This window comes from Triturus cristatus, chromosome 6 (genome assembly GCF_964204655.1).
Source record: "Triturus cristatus chromosome 6, aTriCri1.1, whole genome shotgun sequence".
NCBI classification, from domain to species: domain Eukaryota; kingdom Metazoa; phylum Chordata; class Amphibia; order Caudata; family Salamandridae; genus Triturus; species Triturus cristatus.
In genome coordinates, this window is record NC_140589.1 from 1,559,347,421 (window position 1) to 1,559,374,065 (window position 26,645).

Genomic DNA, 26,645 nt, shown 5'->3' on the forward strand with positions numbered 1-26,645 from the left:
GGGTTTGTTGGTCCTTATTAAGGGTGCTTCTGCTGTCACCTTCACCCAGGTCTGGGTAGTGCAATTAGTGTAAAAAAAAAGTGACTAGAACAACCATGTGCAGGATAAGACTATTTGTGCCACAACCGCCACCTGCCAGACATGAAGAAATTTTAAAAAAGGTACTTGCCGTAAGCCACGGTCCTCCAGGGTTGTGGCAGAGGGAGTCTCGCCACCCTCTTCCTCTTGGGGTCAGTTTGACTGTTTGGCATTGCCTCTAGGTGGGATGTCTTGTCGTTCCACTACTTCCTCCTGTTCAGCATCTTCCCATCACTCCTCGGGCACTCGTCCTGTTTCCTTAGGCGCAGGTGTCTCTCCTCCCAAAACAATGACCGCCAGCTGATCTGTGTGGTTCGTTGCTCTGGCACATGACTCAGCATAGTTTTTTCGTTCCTCTACTACCAGCTCTTCTACTCTACCCTCATTGGATGCAGCCTCTTCACAGCCCAAGCCACGCTTAGAGCACTACCCTCACTTTCTTTTTGTCTCATTCTGGGCCCGTATTGGAAATCCCGCCCAGGAAGGGCGCGGGATTACAGGGGGTTTCCCTATACCGCCCCAAACCCGGTTCTGGAAAGGTCTTCCATTCTCCCGTCAAGGATCCAAGAATTCTGAGGTGACAAAAAAACAGTGTCAGGTTCCTTTGTTTTTACTGGAGGCAAAACCTTTGAAATATAGATGGAACTGAGAACAGCTCTGCCCCAACTGTCCAGGCAGGAATGCCCACCCTGACTACAAATTATACATATTTCCACACCAGAACAAATGCTTAAAGCCTAATTTATTAGAAATAGGATTTGGTCACTTTAGCCCTGAAATTATTTATTAAAAGTAACCCCGGGCGTAGCACTACGCTTCGCCCACGTAGTGTACGTAGCGCTGCCTGCTTCGCACTTTCCGAAGTAGGCGAAGCAGGGCAGCGCTACGCACACGCCGAGGGCGAAGCGTAGCTGCTTGCCACCCGCCACCCACCTCCCGCCCGCCCTTCTTTTAAATAATATAAGCATTGAAAAATAAATTAAAATAAGTCGACTTACCCGTAAGCGCGGCGTCTCCGGGGCTCCTTCTTTCTGTTTCTAATTTCTTCTGGCAAATGCGCATGCGCGGACACCCGCGCATGCGCATTTCTCGCGAGAAATGCGCATGCGCGGGCGTCCGCGCATGCGCATTTGCCAGAAGAAATTAGAAACAGAAAGAGGGAGCCCCGGAGACGCCGCGCTTACGGGTAAGTCGACTTATTTTAATTTATTTTTCAATGCTTATATTATTTAAAAGAAGGGCGGGCGGGAGGTGGGTGGCACGTAGTGGGGCTACGCGAAGCGCGTAGTGTGCGTAGATTTGGGCACACTACGTGCTGCTTCACGTAGCCCCACTACGCCCACTACGCCCACCCTTAATTAAAAGCAAACCATTCACTTCAGGTCTATTATGAACATCAGTACATAGCTCTGTGTCCTGAAAACCAAATATTAAGGTAGAAGAAAATTGAACACTCATGATTATGTGAACCTAAAACAATTATTCTTCGGAGTGCAACATATGAAAACTAAATGGTGGGAGATAGATTATTTAGAGGATTGCAACTATAAAGTCTTAAGAACTTTACTATAAATCGCTGTTCAGTTATATCTGTAATTTTAGTTCATTGTATAGAATATTTTTTATTAAGTGGCAATTGTGATTTTTGGGGAGTAGATACTAGCATTCCTGGATCCATAAAACCATCCGCCGACCCAGCCGCAATGAAGAACTACCTGCCAACCTCTCTGCTTCCCTATCCAGCGTAGGTCCTTGAGAAAGTAGTGAACCAGTGACTCACTCAAACCCTAGATGACCATGACATCCCAGACCCATGCCAATATGGATTTTGAGCTAATCACAGCACCGAGACATCCCTGATTGCAGACACAGATGATATCAGAGCCTTCCTGGATAGCGGGGAAAACAGAATCCTCATCTTCCTGGACCTGTCTCCTACCACATCCTTATCAACTGACTCCACCACATCGGGATTCAAGGAAACGCCCTCAAATGGATCACCTTGTACGTCACCGGCACGATCATCTCTGGAGTCCCCCAAGGATCGTCCCTCAGCCCGACACTCTTCAACACTTAAATGGCCTCCCTGGCTGCCAAGACTGATCAAATGGACTCAACATCCTCTCTTATGCCAATGATACATAGCTCATCCACTCACTGCCCGACGATCACTCTATCACTAAAGATAACTTCCACAGATGGATGATGTACATCGTGGACTGGATGAAGGACAACTGTCTCCAACTCAACACTGAAAAACACCGAAGTCCTCATCTTTGGGAACAACACAGACACATGGTGGCCCTCGGAGCTCAGCACACTCCGTGCCCCAACAGGCCACTTCCTCAACTTCGGCATCATCCTGAAAAGCAAGCTATCCATGAAGAAGAAAGTAAACGCAGTCTCATCCTCCTACATCCACATCTTTAGGTGTCTCCACCAGATCTTCAGGTGGCTCACAGCAGACACTGGAACAGCGGAGGATGCTCCTTCTTGCACCTTGTATTAAAGGCCTGGAACAACCTTCCCCTGTACCCCAGGACTGCATCATCGTTCCAGCAATTCAGAAGAGAAGCTAAGTCCTGGATGTTTGAATGATCAAACCTCCACGCAGCAGCAAACAGCCCCAGCACCTTAAAATTCTTATGGACGATTTGCCACGCTCTATAAATGTTTGATTGATTGATTCATGTCCCTCTTAAATTTCACTCTTTTCACAAACGCATTCCCTCACAAAACCTTGTTTTAGATAGATAGATAGATAGGTAGATAGATAGACAGACAGACAGATAGATAGATAGATAGATAGATAGATAGATAGATAGATAGATAGATAGATAGATAGATAGATAGATAGATAGATAGATAGATAGATAGATAGATAGATAGATAGATAGATAGATAGATAGATAGATAGATAGATAGATAGATAGATAGATAGATAGATAGATAGATAGATAGATAGATAGATAGATAGGAAGCAGACTAAAGCTTAAGGGAAATACACAGATTAAAAATATTGTTGAAGATTAATCACCCATTGAAGCAATCTGTAGGATTGTTATTTCTTTGAAAGTAGAAGGCTGAAGCTGAAGTTAAAGCACGTTTCGAGTGAAAAACGAATTTGTTCATTCGACCAAATGTTTTAAAATGCTGGTAAAGGTTAGCTTTACTAATCCACTCAGCTATCAACATTACATAAGGATCTGTTCATTGCAACAGGCATAGTAACCTTCTGCATTACTTTATAATTAGTCCAACCTACCACTAAACAAAACTCTGTTCTCTCTGTCTAGCAGGAACAATAATCACAAAAGTTATCTTGACATTTTTATTGCTGACTGAAAGCTAGAGCACAAGGAACTCTGCAGCATGTGCTTTTAAATTGTAAGTTATTGCTAAACACAGTGCCCCTCCATGAGGTCAGTGCCCCCCCCCAGGTCCGCGCTCAGTGCGACCACAACAGTCTCACCCCCCTAAAGCCAGCCCTGGTTATAACTAACATGATGAGTCCACATTGAGAACACACCCAATGCACCCATAATCTAGTAGGCTCCTAGCACACTGAAACAAGGTACTTTGAGAAATTGGCTGCAGTGGACCTAGTTAGAGGATTTTGGTATACTGTGTAGTGCTCTGCGTCATGCAAATCGCTAAAGAGTCAGCAGCTAAAGAGCTCTATGTAGCACTAATATTTTCTGAGATAGCTTTAGTACTGGGCAACCTACATTTTAAATCATAGTTTTCTCTGAGGCTAGAAAGGAAAACCAAAACATTGAGCAATTGAATAATGCCTAAATATGTTTTCAAGAGCTTTAAAGTTGAGGAAAGTTGCACAGATGATAGCATGCAGGGGGAATGGTTACCTTGTCCCTAATAAATTCCTTGTCTTTTACTTTGATTACTACAGTGTTTTTGGCATTAATATTACTTTTTGTTTCCACAGCCATGGGACTAGATGTGCTGGTGAAGTATCTGCTGCAGCGAACAACAACATTTGTGGAGTGGGTGTAGCCTACAATTCAAAAGTTGCAGGTATGTTTTAAGATTTCTGGAATCCATAAATATTTCTGGATCTACTATTAAGATATATATGTTGGATACACTGTTAAAAGCAAAAACCCAGAATCCACAGGCTCTCCAATTCCATCTACACTAGCATTAATATTTTACTTATTTTGTGTGACCAATTCTTGGTAAGTAGCACTGGTTCTTCAACATCTTCAAAACAGTATCACTCCTCTTCTGACACTTCCTTCTATCATTAACCCAGATCATCATGATAAACTTCCATTATCAACCACACAGCACCAACTCATCCATCAACTATAACAAAGTTCTCCCGGCACACAGAAATCTAAACATTGAGGTCGTGGTTTCAACAGTTCTTTATTTCCTTGTTCCCACATACACCCTTTGCCAACCCGTGTTTCATTTCTAGCTGTTACAGTCACAGCAGACTTCATCATGACTATAAATCTCAATCAAAGCCATAATCTTGTTAGGAGGAGCATCTAGAAGGTTGTAGAACCTGCCACCTGGGTCAAGTGTTCCCGAATGTACCATGTGTGTTTGGCAGTAAGGTGGACAGATATTTGATGTGCACTGATTAGTCAGAGCATGAGGTGATGTCTATATTGATCACCAGGTATCATGTTGGAAAATCCCCCAACATCACCATGTGCTACATTTAGATCATCCCCCTAGTTCCGTGTATATTAGGTGTCAATGGATATAGTTATTTTCATAATAAAATGTATTTGAGGATCAATCGAATACTCATTCAGTTCCAAATGTCCATGGCTGGTATGTATTTTATGTAAGAAGCTTTCGGGAGTGAACCATAACATTAATCTGGGAAGACACACAAGCTTTAGTGTCTCAATGTCATAAAAGCTACTTCCGGCAGTTGGATTAGAGTAAAAGAAAAGGTCATGTCTTACTTTACGATGTCCCAATCTTGTGTATGCGACTCTAAAATATGCTGTGAGGCTAGTAATCTATCATCAAATGTACCTGTTACCCTAAGATGTTGAGAGTCAGGTCAGTCACACTATGGTTAAATGTTACCTTGTATTAGCCATTTATCAAACTCGTCCATATGTCGGTGTCCCACATGGACTGGTATAACTACATTACTATTTTCATGTATCAGTAAAAAAAGAGACGATCCGCTAAACCATAACAGTTCCAGCAAGGTATAGGCGTTCTAGTATTGCCCCGTCCAGTTGTTATGGTAAATAAAAGGCGGTATTTCAATATGTCTCCTTTTCGTATTGCATAGGTCAGACCACAATAGGTTGTCACTGGCCACGTGTACGTGTAATCTGTGAGTGTCCGTGTGGGGTTAGAAATCAGAGTTATAGATCCCTCAGTATCCAAAATATGCTAAGAGTGAAGGCACCTCCAAGTTGGGCGCACTCACGCAACAGTGACAGAAACTTACTTGTTAATTAATTTCTTCAATGTTCAATTCCGTGCTGCATCTGATCCCGCTGTGTGAGCGGGCATTATCAGGAGCATTGGCATTGTACCTGAGCGCCATATTAGCCGCCGTTTAAAAGCCGCTAGAAACCGAGGATGTACTTGCCATATCAGGTATCATCCTTCACCTTGAGAAACAGGAGTGGCCATCTTAATGTGTGAAATTCGTAACAATGATATATCGATCCACTAAAAAAAACACAGAATATGTACTGATAACTCCATAGTTATTGCCTTTTACAACTAGTACTTCAAGTTAATGGTTGTTATATGTTTTTAAGAAGTGCATGGCCAGTTCGCATGAGGCTTTGTGATCTGATCAAAGGTTTTAGCATAAAATGTACGCGTGTAAATGATCACAAGTATCTCTCTTATCGGTTGTAGGAAAGTACACTATCAATTCACGATAGTCAATCACAATTGGGAGTTAATAAGTCAAGACCTGGGAGGAAAATCTCAGAAGAGAATTCCGGTAGTGTTATACTCATTAGGTCTTCTGGAAAGAGAAAGGCACATATAATGTTATGAGCTATATTCCACAAGGCAGATGGGCTTCATATCTACAATATGAAAGTTATCTCCCCAATATATTGTAGAAGATGTTATGGTTATTTTCTTGAGAGTATCCCTGTGTGCGTACTAGATTTTAATGTTAGTTTTTCAATAAGGAAAATGAAGAAAGGAATAAATCCCAGTGTGTTTATTCAGTGTTGGTGACCCACAATGGGGTGGTGAGAATTCCTATGAGTTGCCCCCCACAGGGGAAGAAGCTGCCCCACCATAAGATAAATATTGGTGGATAGTTATTCTGCCTCCTTTTACAATTCAAACATAACATTAGCACAATTTCAGTTCATTGGGAACATGGCCTGATAACACCCAGTTTTCATCATGCATTTCCTAAATCAATATCAATAAACAAAGGCAGATTATTTAATTATTTCCCTATCAGACGATCATTATATTTTAAACTCTATCAGTCACCCAGGAAGTAATGGAATTCCCAGTCAATGTTCAAACCCATTTCTACTACTTTGAGACGCATTCTCCAGATGGCTTCCTGTCGTCTCAGTTGGAGTTCTCGATTCCAACCTCTCTCATTTTGTTGTGCCATTTCCAAACCATGAAAATGGAACGTCCTATGGTGACCCTGTCAGTCGCTTGCAAGTGTATGTAATGCAAAGGGGTACTTTGGGTCCCCTTGTTTCACCGCTCTGAAGTTATCCATTATTCTTTCTTTCACAATTCTAATAGTGCTGCCAACATAAATCTTCCCACATTTACATGTTAGTACATATAAAACAAATTGTGTAGTACAATGAATGCTATGGGCAATATGGTATATAGGGGTATGATTCTATTCAAAAGTTGGCTATCTTTTCTCAATCTACACATTGTACAATGCCCACACTTGTAAAAACCCTTAATACAACGTGTCAGCCAGTTGGTTCTAGTATTGATACCTGGGTAGATTGGGCTGATTACTCCTTTCAAGGTTTTGCTTCTCCGGAATGTGATGCTCACAATCTTACTAATGTGTTGTACAATATTACTATCTCCTCTCAAAAGGTGCCAATGTCAGTTCAAGACATTGCTGATGTTGCCTATATTATTGCCATAGGATATTATTGGTTTGATGGTCTCTGTACAGACACCTTTCCTGGGTTATTTGTAGGCGAATGTCAAATGTCTGTCTTGTTTGACCGCCCTAATCTAAGCCTCATTAATGACTTTACTCTCATAACCCCTGATGAGGAACCTTTGTTTGAAATCAACATGGTTATTGGTGTATTCTGTGTCTGAACTGCAATTTTTTCTTGCTTCCATGGGGAGTATAGATCTAATGTGATGCTTAGGGTGGGCACTACCCTGCACAGTAGTTTAGAATCACACGTATACAGTTCTATATCAAGAAAATGAATTGCATGGTAATCAAAATTCATAGTAAATGACATGTTGTTGGGATTTTTGTTCAAATGCTTTTGAATTCTTGGAGATCTTCTGCAGATCCAGTCCATATCATCAGGATATCATCAATACATCTTCCCCAATAGTGTATGTATTCAGTGCAGCATGAGCCAATGCGGCCACAAACCAGCTCCTCCTCAAACCAACCCATAAAGAGGTTGCCATAAGAAGGAGTGAATCTGGAGCCCATCGTAGTCCCGCTGATCTGATGATACAATTTTCCTTCAAATAGGAAAGCATTTTTGTCCAATATCAGTTGTGCCATCTGGAGTAGCATTTCTGTGTGTGACAATAGTTGTTCCAAACTCTGTTAGTATGCTGGTCTACAATGACATAACATCCGGTCTACCCAGGAACATGCCCTTCTCCCACACAATGTCACTCATCAGGTTTAGGACATGTTTAGTGTCTTTAATGTATGAAGGTAGGTTAGAGACCAATGGCTGTAAAAAAGAAACTACAAATTGTGATTATCTTTCTGTAGGCTCCCCCATATCCCAGAAACAATAGGGCAGCCATGGAGAAAGGTGCCATTTTTGTGTATCTTGGGCAATGTGTAAAAACATGAAAATCTGTGTTTGTCAACTTTTAAACACATGTATTCTTCGGACGGTATTAGCCCTTACTCATACCAGGTCTTCACATCATGATTTATATTTGCTGAAATGCGTGGTATTGGGTTTATATCCAGGGGAGAGTAACAACTGTAACTATTCAACTGTGAGTAGATTTCATTGTTGTAGTCTTTTCTGGTTATGACTACAACACACCCACCTTTGTCTGCCTCCCTCACAATTAGTGTGTCATCATCGTGTAGGTGTTTAAGTGCTGTCCTTTCTCCAGGCGTAAGATTATTTGTGGCTGTCCATTGTTTGGTCATTACTCTATTTAGAATACAATCCAAATCTCTACATACATTCATAAAAGGAAAGTCACAGCAATTGTCAATAGGAAGATTCGGGGTCCATCTAGTTCTGAGTTTAATCCTACTCTCACTAGTATGCTCTGTATCTATATCCAGGTGTGTTAGGAGTTCCCTGACACTGGTCCCCCTTTTCACTTCCGATGTGAGTGAGAGTAATGCTGTGGTGGAACCAGCATCTTGTATTGAAAAGTTGCTCAGTGTGGGTGCGTTCTCATTGGGTTTCCTTACAATGTCATGTGTAGAAAAGGATTTATTAAAGTTTTAGTCTAGGGACGAATTTGTAAATATCAATCTCAACCAGATGAATTTTCAAATTTGTAGATGGACAAAAACTGAGACCTTTTTTAAGGACTTTATTCATATCATCAGATAGAACCATATCAGATAAATTCACAACTATTACATACATTTTCTTATTGCTGACATTACTAATGACTGTTTCTTCCTGGCCCAAGACCTTGTGTGCATTCCTGCCCTGTCTCTTGATTGGTCCCTTTGATATTTTCCCTCGCCTGGCCTTTTTATATGGTGTAAGCGTGTATCGGCCTTCAGATTGCATATCCTTATTTGTCTTATTTCCTCTAAAAAAACATTCCTCCCATGTTCTTATGTGCCTTCACCTGGGTCTTGATTAATCTCATTATCACTGGCTGGTACACTGGTAGAGCTAGTACTGATTGTCTCCATTGACAGTCTTGTACTGTCTGTCAGTTGTTTATTTATTAGGTGGTTGAACCTCCTTGCAAACATAAAAACTCTACTTCCCAGGTAGTTGTTCTTGTCTCTTTTTGCCTTCCTTGTTTTGCACATCTTTATAGCTTCTTGATGTTTCCTAAGTACCTCCTGTAGGATTTCATAGCTTTTGTTCATGGGATCTCGAAAACTCATGTCTTAAATTTTGTTTTTCAATAGCTTTTATTTCTGTTTGTAGGTTGCTAACTTTTGTCTCTGAATTAATGATCAATATTATCACTAAGTTCATGGAATTATTAGTCAATTCTTTTTCCCATCTTATTAAGAGCTCTTCCTCTTTCAAGAGCTTAGCCTACTGTAACACGAATAGTGATTTACATGCAGAAATTCAGCCATTAGCGTCTTGCCCAAAAGATATATGGGGGCCCTTCAAGGCCTACTTGGAAAACTTAAACACCTCTCTGGCTTCGCAACAGTTAGATGGTATTGTCCCCACTGGGGTTGGGTAAGGTATATCATGTGGGGTGAAGAAGTTGCAGGTATTTGTTGTTAATTATGTTGTACTGTATTGGGCGGATGTTGTATTTTTCATGCCCTGGGTGGGTTCGAGTGAGGGAATTCTGTAGTTGCAGGTTTTTCAAACACTGTGGTGTAGATAAATGTACAAGGATTACAGTATATGTTTTTTTTTGCTGCTCTTGTATTACTCTACAAAAGACAGATGTAAGTTGTTGTATGCAGTGAGTAACTAAGATGGAATGTATTATACTATGATAATCCTCGAGATTATCATAAGTGGGAAAGATTTAGGCATGCAATCCCCTAGGATTTCTATTGAGTTTTATGCATTGTTTTGGGTAACTGAATCCCACCATTTGGATTGTTAATTCATCTTTAGTCTTTCCAATTTTTTTAATGTCTCCTTAAGACCCTGATTTCTGATTGATCTAGTTGGCATTGTTATACTTGAACTTAAATTGTTAAACAGCTCCTCTGCCAATTTTTTCTCTCTCCTGTACCTTTGATATAGTAACCTTTAATTCTCACTCTATTCTTACAATATAGTTGGAGGTGCAGCCTACCCATATATAACATAGGACAAAAGAGGTAAAGTGGCTGGGATAGCACGCAGACTCTACCACAGTGTCAAAAGTCCAGTAAAATGTATAAGTCTTTTTTGTTTAGTGTCCAAATATCTTCTGGTGTTCAGGAGGAGGTAGAGCCACCTATCCTTCCTCAACTGGAGAGGTCCAGAAATCAACAACAAAGTTCTATGGGCACACAGAAATCCAAAAGTTGAGGTAGTGGATTCAACAATTCTTTATTTCCTTGCACCAGCTCTATCCGTATTACAGAAGCGGACGCACAAGGGTCTGTGGCCCCTTCTGTAATTCAAAAGTGCCCCGGGTCAGAAAGCGGGAACAAGCGCCAGTTGCACCCCCGGGGCACTTCCATAATACGGCCCCTGAAGATTCTTTTACACAGAAGGCAGCTGCAGGATCTTACACATATAATGATAGGCATAATAGATTTGACAGAAGAGTATAAAGTTCCATTTGGAGTGATAACATTAGATGGCGCCAAGGCTTTCGATAGAGTCAAATGGTTTAACCAGTACGAATGCTTAGAAAGCTTTGGCATCAGCATCAGTTTCATTCAAGTGATTAAAGCTCTTAAAAAGAAACTTTGCGCCAACGTACTGGTTACACGAATTTAAGAGAAAGTATAAGAATACAAAGAGGAACATATCATGGATGCCCTTTCTCCCCTTTACTTTTTGCCTAATATCTAGAGCCTTTATCAAACAGAATTAGAGGGCATGAAGAAATCCAGCCCTTTCCATGTGCAGGTTATTGTAGATTAATATCTCATTAGTCGATGATGTTGTTATTTATACACCCAAACCTGAAGTTGCTAATCCAATTATAGAGAGTGCAGCCCGTGAGTTTGGTAAATTCTCAGGATAACTGTTAAGCAAAGGATACCTGTTAAGCAAAGATAAAAACAAATGTGATAACATGGAACTGCGAAACTGGGGCTGAGGTGAAAGAGATGAGATACCTGTGGATTACTATCGCTCATAATTTACAGGAGTTTACATCACCATATTTGTCAAAAGTATCAAAAGGAACAAATATCATTTTGAGGAAGTGGCAGAATCTGCATATTAAGTATTTCTGGGAGGGCTAGTCTAATTAAGATGTGTTTATTGCCAAAAATTAGAAGGATGTAGTTTAGCATGGAGAAAGTTAAGAAGGAAAGTCTTGAAAGGGTGTCTTCATTTCTCAGACACATCTTATTATTGTTCCAACTTCCAATTTAAAAACTGTTGGGTGTTGGTAGGGGTGACAGATGAATCTAGCAGATGGCTAATCTACTGGGCAATGGCCAGTCGAATATGCCGACAAGGAGGCTTACCATACAAATTCGGCAAACCAACATTCCTCACAAAAATGCGATAAAAACTGAAAAACGTTGCAGGCAGCCGCCAGGGCATGGTACATTATAAGGAGAAAATGGGTAATGCAGTACTATAGAAGATTAGCACCAATATGGCTATCTCCAGGAATGCCAGAGGTATGAAATATCAACTCTTCAAGCTACTGAAAGAGGCTGAGATATTGAAGTGAGAGGCCTTGATGGACGAAGAGGGTCTGCTCAAATGGGAAGAGATTGTGAAGAGAACTAAGGGTAATATCTCGAGCTTTAAGTACACACAACTAAGTTCTTTGATTTCAGCATAGAAAACAAAACAACAGGCACTTATAGATATGGAAAGAGAAATACAAGACATAAGCCTAAAGAAAAAAGACGTGGCAAAGTGGTACGCATCGCTGTGTGAGTCAGATGAAAAAACATGGCTCCACCATATGGAATATGGGAGAGGAGATTGCCAAGTCAAAAAATACAAACCTTCTAGCAAGTATCCATCAACACATTATACTCCACTATCACTGCTGCTAGTCTAAAAAAGAATCACTTCTTTACACTTCATAGAATATATATAACCCCAGCCAAACTCGCAAAAATGGCGAAGAACCAGGTATATGCTTGTAAGAAATGTAGGACTCCAGAGGCAGACAATCTACATATGTGTGCAGAATATCGGGGCCACCAAACATTTTGGTATGAAGTAAGTAATGCATTAGCCAAAACATTTGAAGAATCTATAGAGGTACGCACGCAACCCTTTATTTTTAATATTGAACATGAGGAGATGGGCAGCCATAGGGGTAGCATGCAGCACAGGCAACTGGTCATTTAGCTGACAAGGGGAGAGATATGTAAACAATGGGCTTTGGAAAATATACCAACCTTTCAAAATTGGAAGAGAAGTTTCTACCAACCTGCCAAGATTAGAAGAGAAGTGTGATTAATGTCAAAATAGAGAAATACATAGTAAATCCTAACAAGAAAATAATGTTTTAGACCCGCCTCTGTGATGAGATGATTAAAGAGAAAAGGAAATTTGTATGATACGAAAAGTCCTATTAAACTTCTAGGTGAAGAGGGGGGCATATAACTCTCAAATGTCCTTGAAATATGTTGTTTACCCTTTGAAAATAAAGGTTGTGGTACCGAAATATCGGAAAATGAACGAGAGGACTACCTCTTATGGTGATAAGGACTAAAATAAAAAAAAATAAAAGAGGATCTGTTATTTCAGCCGAACATTTTTAACACGCCAATGACCCTGGGTGTTTTTCTTGACTCGTCAAGACTAGGCAATCCATATTCCTACTGTAGAAGCCTAAACTGGATAAAGATAGACTCACTAACTGCTGTCCAGTCATCCACCTGCAGTTCCTTGAAATGGTACATCACTGCTTGTAGTATCTCTTGTCTTCTTCTAGTGGAAGCAATGATATACTGACCGGCATCCTGAGACCCAGTATGCACCCCTGAAGCGTGTCTAACATGCAGCAGATCATCTAATTTAAGGTGTTTGGAAGTTTTCTATAATCACTGGTTCCAGCTCTTCCTCTTCATCAATTTCAAGACCTACTTAATAATTTACAAGGCAGCCGTATCTGGTGGTCAGGGTGCAAACCAGGAAATACAGTACAAGAGTACAAATCTTTTGCAATGCTCTAATGGCATGTCCTCTATCCCAGTCAAAATACACAGACCCAATCCATTTTTTAAAACCAGATACAGATAAAGTTATATGTCTTCATATAACCAATACACTGCACTCCCACCAAAATTAATAGGCATCGCTCTCTCCATCCTCTTCCATATTTTTACTGTTTTCCTGCCATCTCATCCTTTTACATTTCCCAGCTCTCTATTCCCCATCGCAGACCCTGAGGCAGGGCTCACAGACCTTATGGCCACGCTGGATGTCCATAAAAACTCCATGTCAAATGTAATTTTTTTAAAGTAATCTTTAATGATGTAGATGATCAGGATCAGGAGGTGAACAGTGTTACTGCCACTTAAAATTGATTAGGACATTATATATGTTTTTGCCTCCCTGAAAGAAAAAAAGAGTTGTGGGCAAGAAATAAGCTCTCTGGCACATCAGGGAGCCAAATGCAGAGAAGTAAGCTCTAAGAACAATCAAAAACTTATATCCAGCATTGCACACCTTTGTGCAGCCCCTTAAAAAAAAGATACATTTGAAGCCAACACAATCTTTCGAATCACAGATTCAGCTAGTACAAACTACACAAAAATGTTTTCGGATGGTGCAATCCATCTTCTGACTCCACCTTTCTATCATTGTCAATGACCACACAAACAAACATGAAGTTTACTTTTTTGATTAAAAAGTCAGACTGATCAAAGTCCTTTTTGATCTTTCCCATAATAACCACTCCTCTCTATCATATGCAGAAAAGCTCCTACCAAGTGGTCCCACTTTGCTGAACTCTTGTCAAACCCTCTAAGCAAAGAAATGAGTTTACGTCTCACACTACTTTGGACCAACCTATTCAGCCTAACTCTCTGCCAAGGTATCCTTACTGAATATGTGAAGTAGGTCATGTCTCACAGCTACTAAAAAATCCCCACTGATCCCAAGACCTCAGCAACTTTTGTCTTCTTTTGGGACTCATATTTCTCTCTAAAGTTAGAAGAATGTTAAATAAACAAACAGGTCAAAAAATTCATCATAGACAACAACCTTTTGGATGACTTCCAGTGCGGGTTTATATCAAGATGCTGTACTGAAACTAACAGTTTACAAATCATAGATAATGCTTTCACAAATCCTTGAAAATGTGCTTTAAAGCATTCTGACTCTACTAACCGTTTATGTGACTTCCAAGACCATCTGCCTTGATTTTACTACAAACCCTGGGACTCTTGTGGGAATTATACCTCACTTACCATTTCTAACTGATCAAAATAGGTGGCTCGTATTGTATTCCAGTTCCTCTAACTCAAGTTGAGCCACAAGAAAATGAGGAGGTGTTGTGGTAGCCTGGGTTGAATTGATTCTCGCTCCTGTTTTCCTCAAAAGCCCTCCCCATTCCTTATTATGTGCCCCAGGACTCAGCACTTTTTTCCTAGTCAATGTGTTTGTGATTACTAATGATACTAATATCTTTGGGCCTCCAAATGTGTTCCTAAGCTATAGATATACAAAATATTTTTTGTTTGGAGAACAGGAATTTATTGGCTGGTATTTTTCAGCAAACTCTTGGTGGGATAAACGTTTGAATGGGTAAAAACGAGCTGAAGTTACATTCTGAAACAAGCATTTGCAATGCAGTAGGTCTTGCATTTTTTAGCGTTAGACCTAATGGCATTGTAAATTACAATGTCTCTTATCTATGTGTTTTGATTTGGAGTGTAGACAGCAGAGACACAGCTGCAGCACTGTCTAGAGGACTGGGACTGGGGAATTACCACTGGGAACAGAGACACAGCTGCAGCTCTGCCTAGAGGACTTAGAATGGAGGAGTTACTGATGGCACCACAGAAAGAGCTATCAGCACTGCCTAGAGGACTTAGAATGGATGAGTTCCTGATGGGACCACAGAAAGAGCTATCAGCACTGCCTAGAGGACTTAGAATGGAGGGGTTACTGATGGGACCACAGAAGCAGCTATCAGCACTGCCTTGAGGGCTTAGAATTGAGGTGTTACTGACTGGACCAGAAAAGCAGCTAGCAGCACTGCCTAGTGGATTTAGAATGAGGAATTACCCCTGGGACCAGAGACGCAGCTGCACCACTGTCTAAAGGACTAAGAATGCAGAATTACCACTGGAAACAGAGACACAACTGCAGCACTGCCTAGAGGACTTAGAATGGAGGAATTAACACTGGAGCCAGAGACACAGCTGCAGCACTGCCTAGAGGACTTAGAATGGATGAGTTTCTGATGGGACCGGAAATGCAGCTATCAACACTACCTACAGGACTTAGAACCAAGAATTACCAACAGGAACAGAGAAGCAGCTAGCAGCACTGCCTAGAGGACGGAGAATGAGGAATTACCACTGGGATCAGAGAAGCAGCTGCAGCACTGTTTCGAGGACTAGCAAATCTTTCACCTCTCATGTACTTATCTCTTGTTTACTATTGTATACTTCCTGTGCACTGCAATCCTCTCGCCCTCTGTAATTTCTGAACAATGTACTGTAAAAAAGCTTCTCTTTTGTGCTGGTTAACAGCTCTGGTTATTATTTGCTTGGAATTTCAAACCTTCTGTTCAAGTCTCTGAATCACAATATTGTGAAGTTTATGATCTACAATGAACAAATAAATAATGAAATAAGAAAGTCCAAGACATCTTTATTATAAATTCCATCCAAATCCCTAAATTCCCAGCCAGTTGGACTAAGTTTAAAGCTCAGCTCGCACATCATTGGCAGGCAACATTGTCTTGTTTCCCATGTTAAGCAAAGATGTGATGATTTTACCGTCGCTGTAGCTACAGTGCAATGCCATACATTTCTGCAGCTAAAACGCCTGTGCTAAGGGGGTGGAGGAGCTCTTTTTATTAGTAAAATCGAAAATTTTACTGGACTTGTTTTCTGCATCAAAAGATCATCATTAGGTTACTAACATGAAAATAACCCGGCCAAGCCAAACATGACTGTTCAGTGGGAGTTACATTACTAGCTGATTTCTCATGTTATTCAAAGCTAGAAAGTGTATCACTGACAAAATATCGAGAAGGATAATATCGACCTACCAAAATATAGAAGGAAAAATATAGAATGCCAAAATATCGAATACCTATCTCCAAACAGGTAAGTACAAAAATATAGAATCCAAAATATCGTTGTAAAAATATAGTTAGTCAAAATATCGAATTTTTTAATTGTCTTAAAAGTAATGTAAAATTAATGAAATAATACATATAATTAACTGAAACATACTTACAAATACTTAAATAACTTTAACATTAATAAATAATTAATGTAAGTAAAAAAAAATAATAATACATATATATTAACGTAATATTAATTTAAAATGTTCAATATTTTTTGCATAGGATAGCGGGTGGGTAAAATTTACTATTACCACTCCAGTAAGTGCAATAGTAGGGAAAGCGTTGGATAGCGGGAGGGTAAAAATTACTATTCCCACTCCAGAGAGTGCAACAGTAGGGAAAGCGTTGGATAGCGGGAGGGTAAAAATTACTATTCCCACTCCAGAGAGTGCAATAATAGGGAAAGCATTGGATAGCGTAGGGGTAAAAATTACTATTCCCACTCCAGAGAGTTCAACAGTAGGGAAAGCGTTGGATGGCGGGAGGGTAAAATTTACTATTCCTACTCCAGTGAGTGCAACAGTAGGGAAAGCGTTGGATAGCGTAGGGGTAAAAATTTCCTATTCCCACTCCAAAGAGTGCAACAGTAGGGAAAGCATTGGATAGAGTAGGGGTAAAAATTACTATTCCCACTCCAGAGAGTGCAACAGTAGGGAAAGCGTTGGATGGCGTAGGGGTAAAAATTACTATTCCCACTCCAGAGAGTGCAACAGTAGGGAAAGCGTTGGATAGCGTAGGGGTAAAAATTACTATTCCAACTCCAGAGAGTGCAACAGTAAGGAAAGCGTTGGATAGCGGGAGGGCAAAATTTACTATTCCCACTCCAGTGAGTGCAACAGTAGGGAAAACGTCAGATGGCATAGGGGTAACAATTACTATTCCCACTCCAAAGAGTGCAACAGTAGGGAAAGCGTTGGATAGCTTAGGGGTGAAAATTACTATTCCCACTCCAGAGGGTGCAACAGTAGGGAAAGCGTTGGATAGCGGGAGGGTAAAATTTATTATTCCCACTCCAGTGAGTGCAATAGTAGGGAAAGCGTTGGATAGCGTAGGGGTAAAAATTACTATTCCCACTCCAGTGAGTACAATAGTAGGGAACATAATAATGTAATATTTTATTAAAAATAAATAAATTAATATTACCAACAATAAAAGTATTAAAATAAATTACCAATAACACAATATTTAATAATTAATTAATTATAAATACCAATAATTTATTTTTTTAATTAATTACCTATTAATAATTAATTAACAACCAGTTATTTTTCAATAACAAAAAATAATAAATACAATTAATACCAATTAATAATTATTAATAGTAAATTAATTATCAATATACAAAAATTATTTCAATAATTAATTATTTACAATTAAATTACTTCCCACTATATTCCCCTATAAACCCACAACCCGCTACATATAATAAATTAATACAATTAACATAATTATCAATTAAACAATTAATACAAATTAATTACCAATTAATAAAAATTATTTACCAATTAATAATTAATCAAAAACCAATTAATTTTCAATACCAATTAATAATTACCTAATAACAATTACATTACTTCCCACCCTATTCCCGTATAAACCCACAACCCGCTACAGAAGTAAAACGCAAAATTAAGTTAAAAATTATTAATAATTCCTAAAAATTATTATTTAATGTACTATAATTAAATTACTTCCCACCCTAATCCCCTATAAACCCACAACCCGCACCGGAATTAAATTACACACAAATTAAATAACCTAAAATTCATTACTTTTAAAATATTCAAACATACATTCCAAAATTAACACATACTTTTAACACATATACTAACACTGAAAACACTATAAACAAATTCGATATTTTTAACAACTATATTATTACTGTCGATATTACTTACTTCTATATTATTTAAATCGATATTTCTTACCTGATTTTCGATATTATTCACTACTATATTTTGCCAATTCGATATTCTGTCCATTCTATATTAAAAACTCGATATTCTGTCCTGTCGATATTTTTTATTCAATATTATGTCTGTTTACCCTAGAAAGTGTATGTAAGTTTCTTTCCTCAATGAGTACTTTCTCTTAGATATTATTTCTCTAAATAAGACCACAAACAAAAAGTACACCAACAGTTTTCTACAAACTATATAAAGAAGCAAACGTCTGTGAATTTCACAATGCATATGACCATCGAGAGTGAAGGCAGGAAAGCAGCCGTACAGCAAAGAGGAAGCAAGTGATAGGAGATTGAAAAAAAGAAAAAAAGGGGCGAAGGATTAGTGGAAAGAAGGGGGGCATCAGGAAAGCAGGGAAGGGCATGGTGGATTGTGGGAATAATAGAGAGGAATGATGGAGCAGAGGCGAGGAGGAAGAAGATGGGATTCGGTGGGAGTTGTGTGGGGAGAGGTGAGAATTAGGCAGTTGGGGCAAAGAGAGCAGGGCAATGGGAGGGGGAACAGTAGTTTAGAGGGGGGAAGGAGAATGTGAGAAAGAGGAGGAGCAAGAAAGAGAAGGAGCACGAGAGAGGAGATTGAGGGGACAGAAGAAAGGAGAAGGACCTGTGGAATAGAAGGGACAGGAGAGGTGAGGTAGGAAAAGGTGCATGGGTGTCGGAGTGTACTTATGGAGCATTATGTTTAGAACCGGCAAGAGTGTCTTATAAGTATACAGACCGGTCATCATTCACCCTGAACCCATGTGCATTGACCAAGCAATGAAGAAGGAAGAGGATTAGCAGAAGCCGAGACATCTCGGGCAGTCTGCCCCACAGCCTGGACCAGTGTCCCAAGGCAATCGTCATCTATAGCACCAGAAAGCAGCCGTCTCTATCCTGGTGGTTCGCTCTTGACTTTCTTGGGGCAGGGAGGAGTTGAGGGCTTGGGAGGGAGAGGGGTGAAAGGAACTAAAGTGTGCTGGCTTGAGCAGATGAGAAAGGCCCTTCCTGTGAAGCAGGCTTAAGGTATGAACGGGGGGTGGGGTAGTCTGGTGGGGGCGGGTGAGGGTGGCGCACTGACACTTAAATGAGGTTAGTGTTGGTAAGGAGCTGCAGGTCTGGATCCAATAATGTATCATTTACTGCATTTGGAACAGTTAGCGCAGATAAATGCAGTGCACTCTTACCCTGCTGTGAGGTTGTGTGGGATGGGCTCTATGGTCATTAGCCTGCAAACTGCCACAGTTTGACCTTGCCTCACTCTGAAGTGAATCAGTCTCCAGCTGACTATGTCGTCTTTTTGTTTTCATCCATACTGAAGAAATGCTTGCGGAGAACGTTTGACTGTTTTCCCTGAGGCGCGTGGCTGCCATTATTAAAGATCAAGCGCGGCATGATGTGCTTGTTTTCAAAAGCATATATTAGTAAAACATACATTTGGGCGAGCCGAGCAAAATAAACAAAAGGCGCACGGCTACAGTTGTTGAAGATTAAGTGAGGCGTGCCTCGCATTATAAAAAAAACATACAACAAGCCCTAAACACCAGCATTTCTTTTGTACCTCAAGACTGTTTTCCGTGTTGCTCGCTGAGCAGAAAATTTAAAAAATAGTCCCCAAACACATGAACATCCACAGTGTAAGGAAACTGTGGCTGTTGCTCCTGAGAGAGAAACGGAAGTGATGTCTTGGGAGTACCAACCAATGAGGAGTCAGCAAAGAAGTCCAAGGTAGGAGTGAACCTGTGAGAAGCAGCAGGTGGGATTACACTCTGTACAGTGAAAACAACACATTTTTTGCAGACAGCCTATACTCTCTGACTCTTGACCTAAAAATGGGGATTCTGGGAGTGGGTGAAATGTGGACCGACGCCCTACCCGAATGATTGTTGGGTCCATACCGTGGAGGAGGTAAAAAAGTTAAAACTGATGTCAACAATCAGCTACTTAGTAGTATGAGTGATTTCAGGTTGTTTATATTCAATTTAAATAATAAGACTTTTTTTTACTCATTTGCAGTATTTCTTTAGTGTGGACTTAGACACAGGGGCAACTATGCACTTTGCAACTAAATTGTAACATAGAACATATTTAAACAGTGAGAAAGGGAGGGATAACTGGCAGAGAGAATTAGAGATATGGTTACAGGAGGTATGTTTTTAGTCTATCAAGAAAAGCCAGTAGATATTGAATAGATCGGATGTATTCCAGGATAGAGTTTCATTTATGTTTTCCCTATTCTGAATTTTGGAATTTCAAAATGTAGTCTTTTTTTTTTTTATATTTCATTGTCCATAAATGAGTTTCAATCAGTTTAGAGTGCAACTCTAGTGGTGGCAGAATGGGTGCTGCAGTCCACTTGTGATATTTAGGCCCTGGGTACACAGAGTACTATTTAATAGCGACTCATAGTTCCGTTTTCATTTTTATTAGTCTATTAGTTAATAAAAATCATAAGCGTGCGCAATTCAAGCAATCATAAAATCATACATTCATCTACAACGATAGACAACAGCTAAACAATTTCAGATAAATAAACGAAACCTGTATCAACATGCCTAAACGCAGGGAAATCACACATAAAGGTGCCGATCACGATCCGGTAAAAAATATCCCCGTGCGACTCGTATCCGGTCTTTTTACCCTACGAATCGTACAAGTGCCGTACGAACTGGCAATCACGATTCGCATGGTAAAAAGTCCATACGAACCGCATTGGGAATCATTCCCCACACGTCCTCGGGTCGGAAAATGTGTCCGACACGTCCTCGTACGATTTACCGTACAAACGTGAAAGGTGAAGTCCGACCGAGGAATCACGATCCATCCCGTGCGTCCGATGTTACAACCGTATGGAAAAAACACCGTCCGCACCGAACTCCCATAGCAACCATGGAGACGTGCCCGCATACGCGCCGACCCCCCCAGCCCCCGTAGGTACACGCCGACCCCCCCCCCAGCCCCCGTAGGTACGCGCCGACCCCCCCCAGCCCCCATAGGTACGTGCTGACCCCCCCCAGCCCCCGTAGGTACGCGCCGACCCCCCCCAGCCTCCGTAGGTACGCGCCGAACCCCCCTGTATGTACACCCGTGTACGTGTCGAACCCCCCCGTGTACGTTCGAGTCGAACCCCCCGTGTACGTTCGAGTCGAACCCCCCCGTGTACGTTCGAGTCGTACCCCCCCGTGTACGTTCGAGTCGTACCCCCCGTGTACGTTCGAGTCGAACCCCCCCGTGTACGTTCGAGTCGAACCCCCCGTGTACGTTCGAGTCGTACCCCCACCCGTGTATGTACGGTGCGAACCCCCCTGTATGTACACCCGTGTACGTGTCGAACCCCCCCGTGTACGTTCGAGTCGAACCCCCCGTGTACGTTCGAGTCGAACCCCCCCGTGTACGTTCGAGTCGTACCCCCCCGTGTACGTTCGAGTCGTACCCCCCGTGTACGTTCGAGTCGAACCCCCCCGTGTACGTTCGAGTCGAACCCCCCGTGTACGTTCGAGTCGTACCCCCACCCGTGTATGTACGGTGCGTACCCCCAGCGCTACGCGCTGGGGGTACGCACTGTACATACACGGGTGGGGGTACGACTCGAACGTACACGGGTGGGGGTTCGACTCGAACGTACACGGGGGGGGTTCGACTCGAACGTACACGGGTGGGAGTTCGACTCGAACGTACACGGGGGGGTTCGACACGTACACGGGTGTACATACAGGGGGGTTCGGCGCGTACCTACGGGGGCTGGGGGGGGTCGGCGCGTACCTACGGGGGCTGGGGGGGGTCGGCGCGTACCTACGGGGGCTGGGGGGGGTCGGCGCGTACCTACGGGGGCTGGAGGGGGGGTCGGCGCGTACCTACGGGGGCTGGGGGGGGTACGGTGCGTACCGGCCCACCTACTCTGGTCGATTCGCGCCGTACTTCGCTTTTGCAGCACTTTTTGGGTGCCGTGGAAATATTGCCGTCCGGACTGCTGTCGGTTCGAATCGTAATTCCTGGGTCGTGAAACGCTGCCTGAAAGCGTCCCGACGTCACGTCGCAGCATTCCCGGATCACATTCGTTTATATATTTTCGTCGGTCGGTGTTTTTTACGATTCGTACGGAAATGGTGTTTCCGTGCGAATCGTAATTCCATGTTTGTACAGTTTTACGACCGGGTACGAGTCGGACGGGGAAAACGCTCCGACCGACGGTTCGTACCCAGTTTTTCCCGGATCGTAATCGGCACCAAAGTGCCTTGTGCGAGCAGATGGGAACATAAAACATGCTAGGTGCACGAGCGTCCTTGTACCCTTCCCCTAGTAGCCCACCCATTTGACTAATTCACAACAATGCTGTGATATGGTTCTATAATTCTCTTTTTTCGCCCTTTAGCACCCATAGTATAATAAGGACCATCCCATGCTCTCATCTAAGCCATAGAGAATAACACTAGTTACAGTGCATTTATTTGATTTTTAAAAATTGCTAGAAACTGCACCAGTCGAATGTTCAGCATAAGGTTTTGTGGGTTTAGAGCCGCTATGCCCAACCAGCAGGTTCTTACTCCCAGGGATAAAACGTTTTTATGTGACAGGGCCCTCCGGTGTACTAGTAAATGAGGGCATGAACCAAGTAGGCTCATGAACGTTTCATTTGACTGGTGGCACAGACGGCACAATATATCCTCCAATAGTCCCTTCTTCTGCCATGTAGGTGTAAAGTCTAAGGGGCATATTATCAAGCCAGGCCATAAAATTATCTATGTTAGATGTGAAGGACATCTAACATGGGCTTCAATTGGAATTCCATAGAGCATATTATCAAGCCCATTATCGCCATTTTAGCGGCAGTTTTCTGCCGCTAACGCGGCGATAATTTTATCGCCTGGCTTGATAATATGCCCCCAAAGTTGGAAAGAGGCCAAGTCGCATTTTTATAAGTTCTCTCTTGATGTTTACAGAAATCGCTGCCTCAAATAGGGTTGTTCCATGCTGATATCATAAGAGTTTATCACCAGCCACCCATGTGATATTTTTGCCAGTGTCGATTTATCCTCCAGGTGACTTTTCTGCTGGATGCATTTATTCAGAGTTTTCTTAAAGTTATTCACTTGAGTTCAGTTGCCATACATCTGAAAGACCAGGATTCTCTCTGCTGTTCTGTAGATACTTGGCAAAATAACTTTTCCCCCTTTGTTGATTAGTTACGCCCAGGCAAGATGTGCTAATGAATCTTCAGGGGCGATCCTCATTTTATGACAGCATCTAACAAAAGCTCCTTGACCGGCTAGAGATTGTTTTACCAGAGAATATTCAAGTCTGACTTGGGCAGGGGAGGCAGGCTTCCGTGGCTGAAACACCTCTTTGTACGATCGTAATATGAGCTTCTCCAAGATGGCAGCAGATTCACCCAATATTATCTTATCTCCATAGGATACGGTGGGAATAAGGATTCAAAGGCAAATTAAATATGCCAATCATGGATTAACTAATTCTACACATTATTAGGTCTGGGGCACTCGGCAGCAGTGTCCCTGGGTTCAGAGTCCCTACAATAGCAATAATACCTAGCAAAAATTGGGGATTGAGCATGCAAAAAGGGGTGTTTTCCTTCAAACATATAGTGCAATGTCCCTCAATGTGCAATGCATTGAGAAGTGGGGAGGCTCAATGGTGTCTCTGCTGGTGTTTAGAAGTGAGTGCTTACATTGAAACAACATTTAAAGGTTATAAAAACACATATTTTGACACCAGTTGAGGTCTTGAACAGTTCTTAATGGACGTGAGTGTAGCAGCTGAAATTGTAACACAATTTAGAATGCCATAGAGCACTCCTTTTTGACAGGTATTCCAAGGAATTGCATAGGTTAGTATTACCTTGATATTTCATTGTATTTAAGGTGTTTAATATAGCATAGGTCTAGCTTCAACAGGAAACATTTTCATAGCCACAGCATCTCAAGCATTAGGCGTTGGACACAGAACACTACGGTCTGTGGGGTCCTTCTAAGATCAGATAAAAAAATATGCGGATGTGATGATGCACGTCAGAGCTAGATATTTTTGTGTATTGGTGATTTATAAGGCAGTACATGCTGTGAAAAAGCTAATTGAGAGTGCCAGAGAGAGAGAGAGAGAGAGAGAGAAAGAGGGAGTGGGGGGGGGGGGGGTTGCTGAGTAGGAAAGATGAACACATGAGGAGTTGCAATAGAAGGAAGCCTTCCAGTTCCTGTGCTGAAAGGTGAAAAATCTTTAAATGTATAGCAAAATGAATGGTTCCTTGCAGGAAAGAATAACTTAATCCTACCAGTGGAGCACAGTCATCTGCTGGCCCCCCTTCAGGCAGAATGTGGAAGAAATTCAAATGTGGTGTCTTGGAAGGTTGTATGTGGTGTCATAGAAAAACTATTTCACGGAATACCATTACTGAGAAACCGTTTCATCTAAACTGTTTAATGGAAATTTTCAGAATGAATGGTATTTACCTTTTCATAGAAACCAATTTATCGAATGTATTTTTCGTCGAAATTGGCTTTTGAATGCTAAATTTCTTAAGTGTAAATATAATGGTTTCAGGTCTTACTTTCAGAAATTGTTTTATCTGAGATATTTATTTCAGTTCTCTACTTCAGGGGAAATTATTTTATACTTTCACATTGTCAAACAGTAGATGCATTTAATTTGTTGATCCGTCACCTTCCGTAAGCACCATCCATCACTGAAACCATCACAACCCCTAAACACCATCAATCCCTGCCCCTAAAACTCATCGCTACACCTAAACTACATGCATCCCTTGAGCCTAAAAGCCCTTTCTACCTCACAAATACACCATCCCTGAACCATAAAATCACTCACTACTCTTAACTTCACCCATTCCACAACCCTAAAAACCCTTTTCTATGCCTAAACCCTTCCCATTCGATACCCCTTAAAACACATCAGCACACTCAAACTCCACCTGTCCCTCAACCCTAAATAAGCCTCACCTCCCTTAAACACCAGCCCATAAGAACTCCTCATCACCCTAAACTACTCATCCCTGAATCCTAAAAGCTCCTTTCTACATCTAAAGTCCACCCATCCGGGAATCCTTCAAACCCCTAACCAACCTAAACTTCATGCCATCCTGAACCCTAAATTCTTCACCACCTCTGTCGCTACCCATTATTGAATATCAAATCCCTCACCAGCCCTAAACTCTTCTCATTCATGAACTCTAAAACCCCTCAACAACCTTAGACTCATCCATCCCTGAAACCTAAAAACACCACACACCTAAATGTCACAAATCCGTGAAACCTAAAAATCCCTCACCACCCCTACACTCCTCCCATCTCTGAACCCTAATAAACCCTCTATATGCCCGAACTCCGACTATACCTAACTCCTAAAAAACTCTCATCAACTTAACAATTACCCATCCCTGAACCCAAAAACTCCACGGTAGTCCTAAACTCCACCCAAGTTTAATTTAATTTTGGATTTTTCCTTATAATTATCTTTCCTTTAAATGTTTCCTTTACTTTTAGATTTTTTTGTACTTCCTTAAAACGATAATTCCTTAAAATTGTTTGTCTATGACTTGCTTTGTCAGTTTTCATTTTCCATTAGTTCACACACATCAGTCTTGGAAGGCCTGTTGAAACAAGATGGTTTTTGGGTCTTTCCTGAATTTGATTTGTTCTTGTTGCAAAGGTCATGTTTTTCTATGAATTTTAGAAAAGTGTTAAAGGAAGCAGAGGTGATCATGTTGTCAAATGTCAACCTCAAGAGGGTATATTGATATTAATAGTAAGAACAATATTTCTGGCCTTGACACCAGTATTCTTTTTGACTGATACAAAGCATATTAATAGTTACCCTCTGTTTGAGTGGAAGCTAGTGTAAGCTTGGAGAGATGGAGCAATGGACTCCAACTTACTTTTGCAATCATGTTACTGTGCTATACTTCCTTTTTATTTTACTGTTGTTGAAGTTGTAGGTTTTTCTTCTACAACTAAATAATTATCATCATGGTGGCTCCTTTTAATGTACAAAACATTTGGTGGATGGCTGCCATCAGTTTTGAAGCTGAAGTTTGTTTCAGAGAAACAAAAAAATAATGACCCCCACACCCTTGGAGTTTCTTTCTTTTACATCGATGAAGCCAACAGGGGCACAGTCAATGGAACAATTAAGGTCCTCCCATCTCCAAATGAAGTGGGCTGACTTCGGGTTTGGTGGACAGGGTACTCAGTTGTGTTTGCACAGGAGTACCCTGTCTGCCAATCTCTAAGTCAAGGCATACATTTCTAGTTGTGTAGCTCTTCAGTTATTTTAAGACGTTTGCGTTGTGCTATATCTT

At 41.3% G+C, this 26,645-nt stretch overlaps 1 protein-coding gene across 1 annotated transcript in view; it reads left to right on the plus strand.

The window, feature by feature from the left end:
- Nucleotides 1–26,645, plus strand: part of PCSK2 (proprotein convertase subtilisin/kexin type 2) — an 845,391-nt gene that overhangs the window by 595,338 nt on the left and 223,408 nt on the right. The window contains exon 7 of the mRNA XM_085612711.1: nt 4,025–4,113. Coding sequence (XP_085468837.1) covers nt 4,025–4,113 — 89 coding nt within the window. The remainder of the gene's footprint in view (nt 1–4,024; nt 4,114–26,645) is intronic.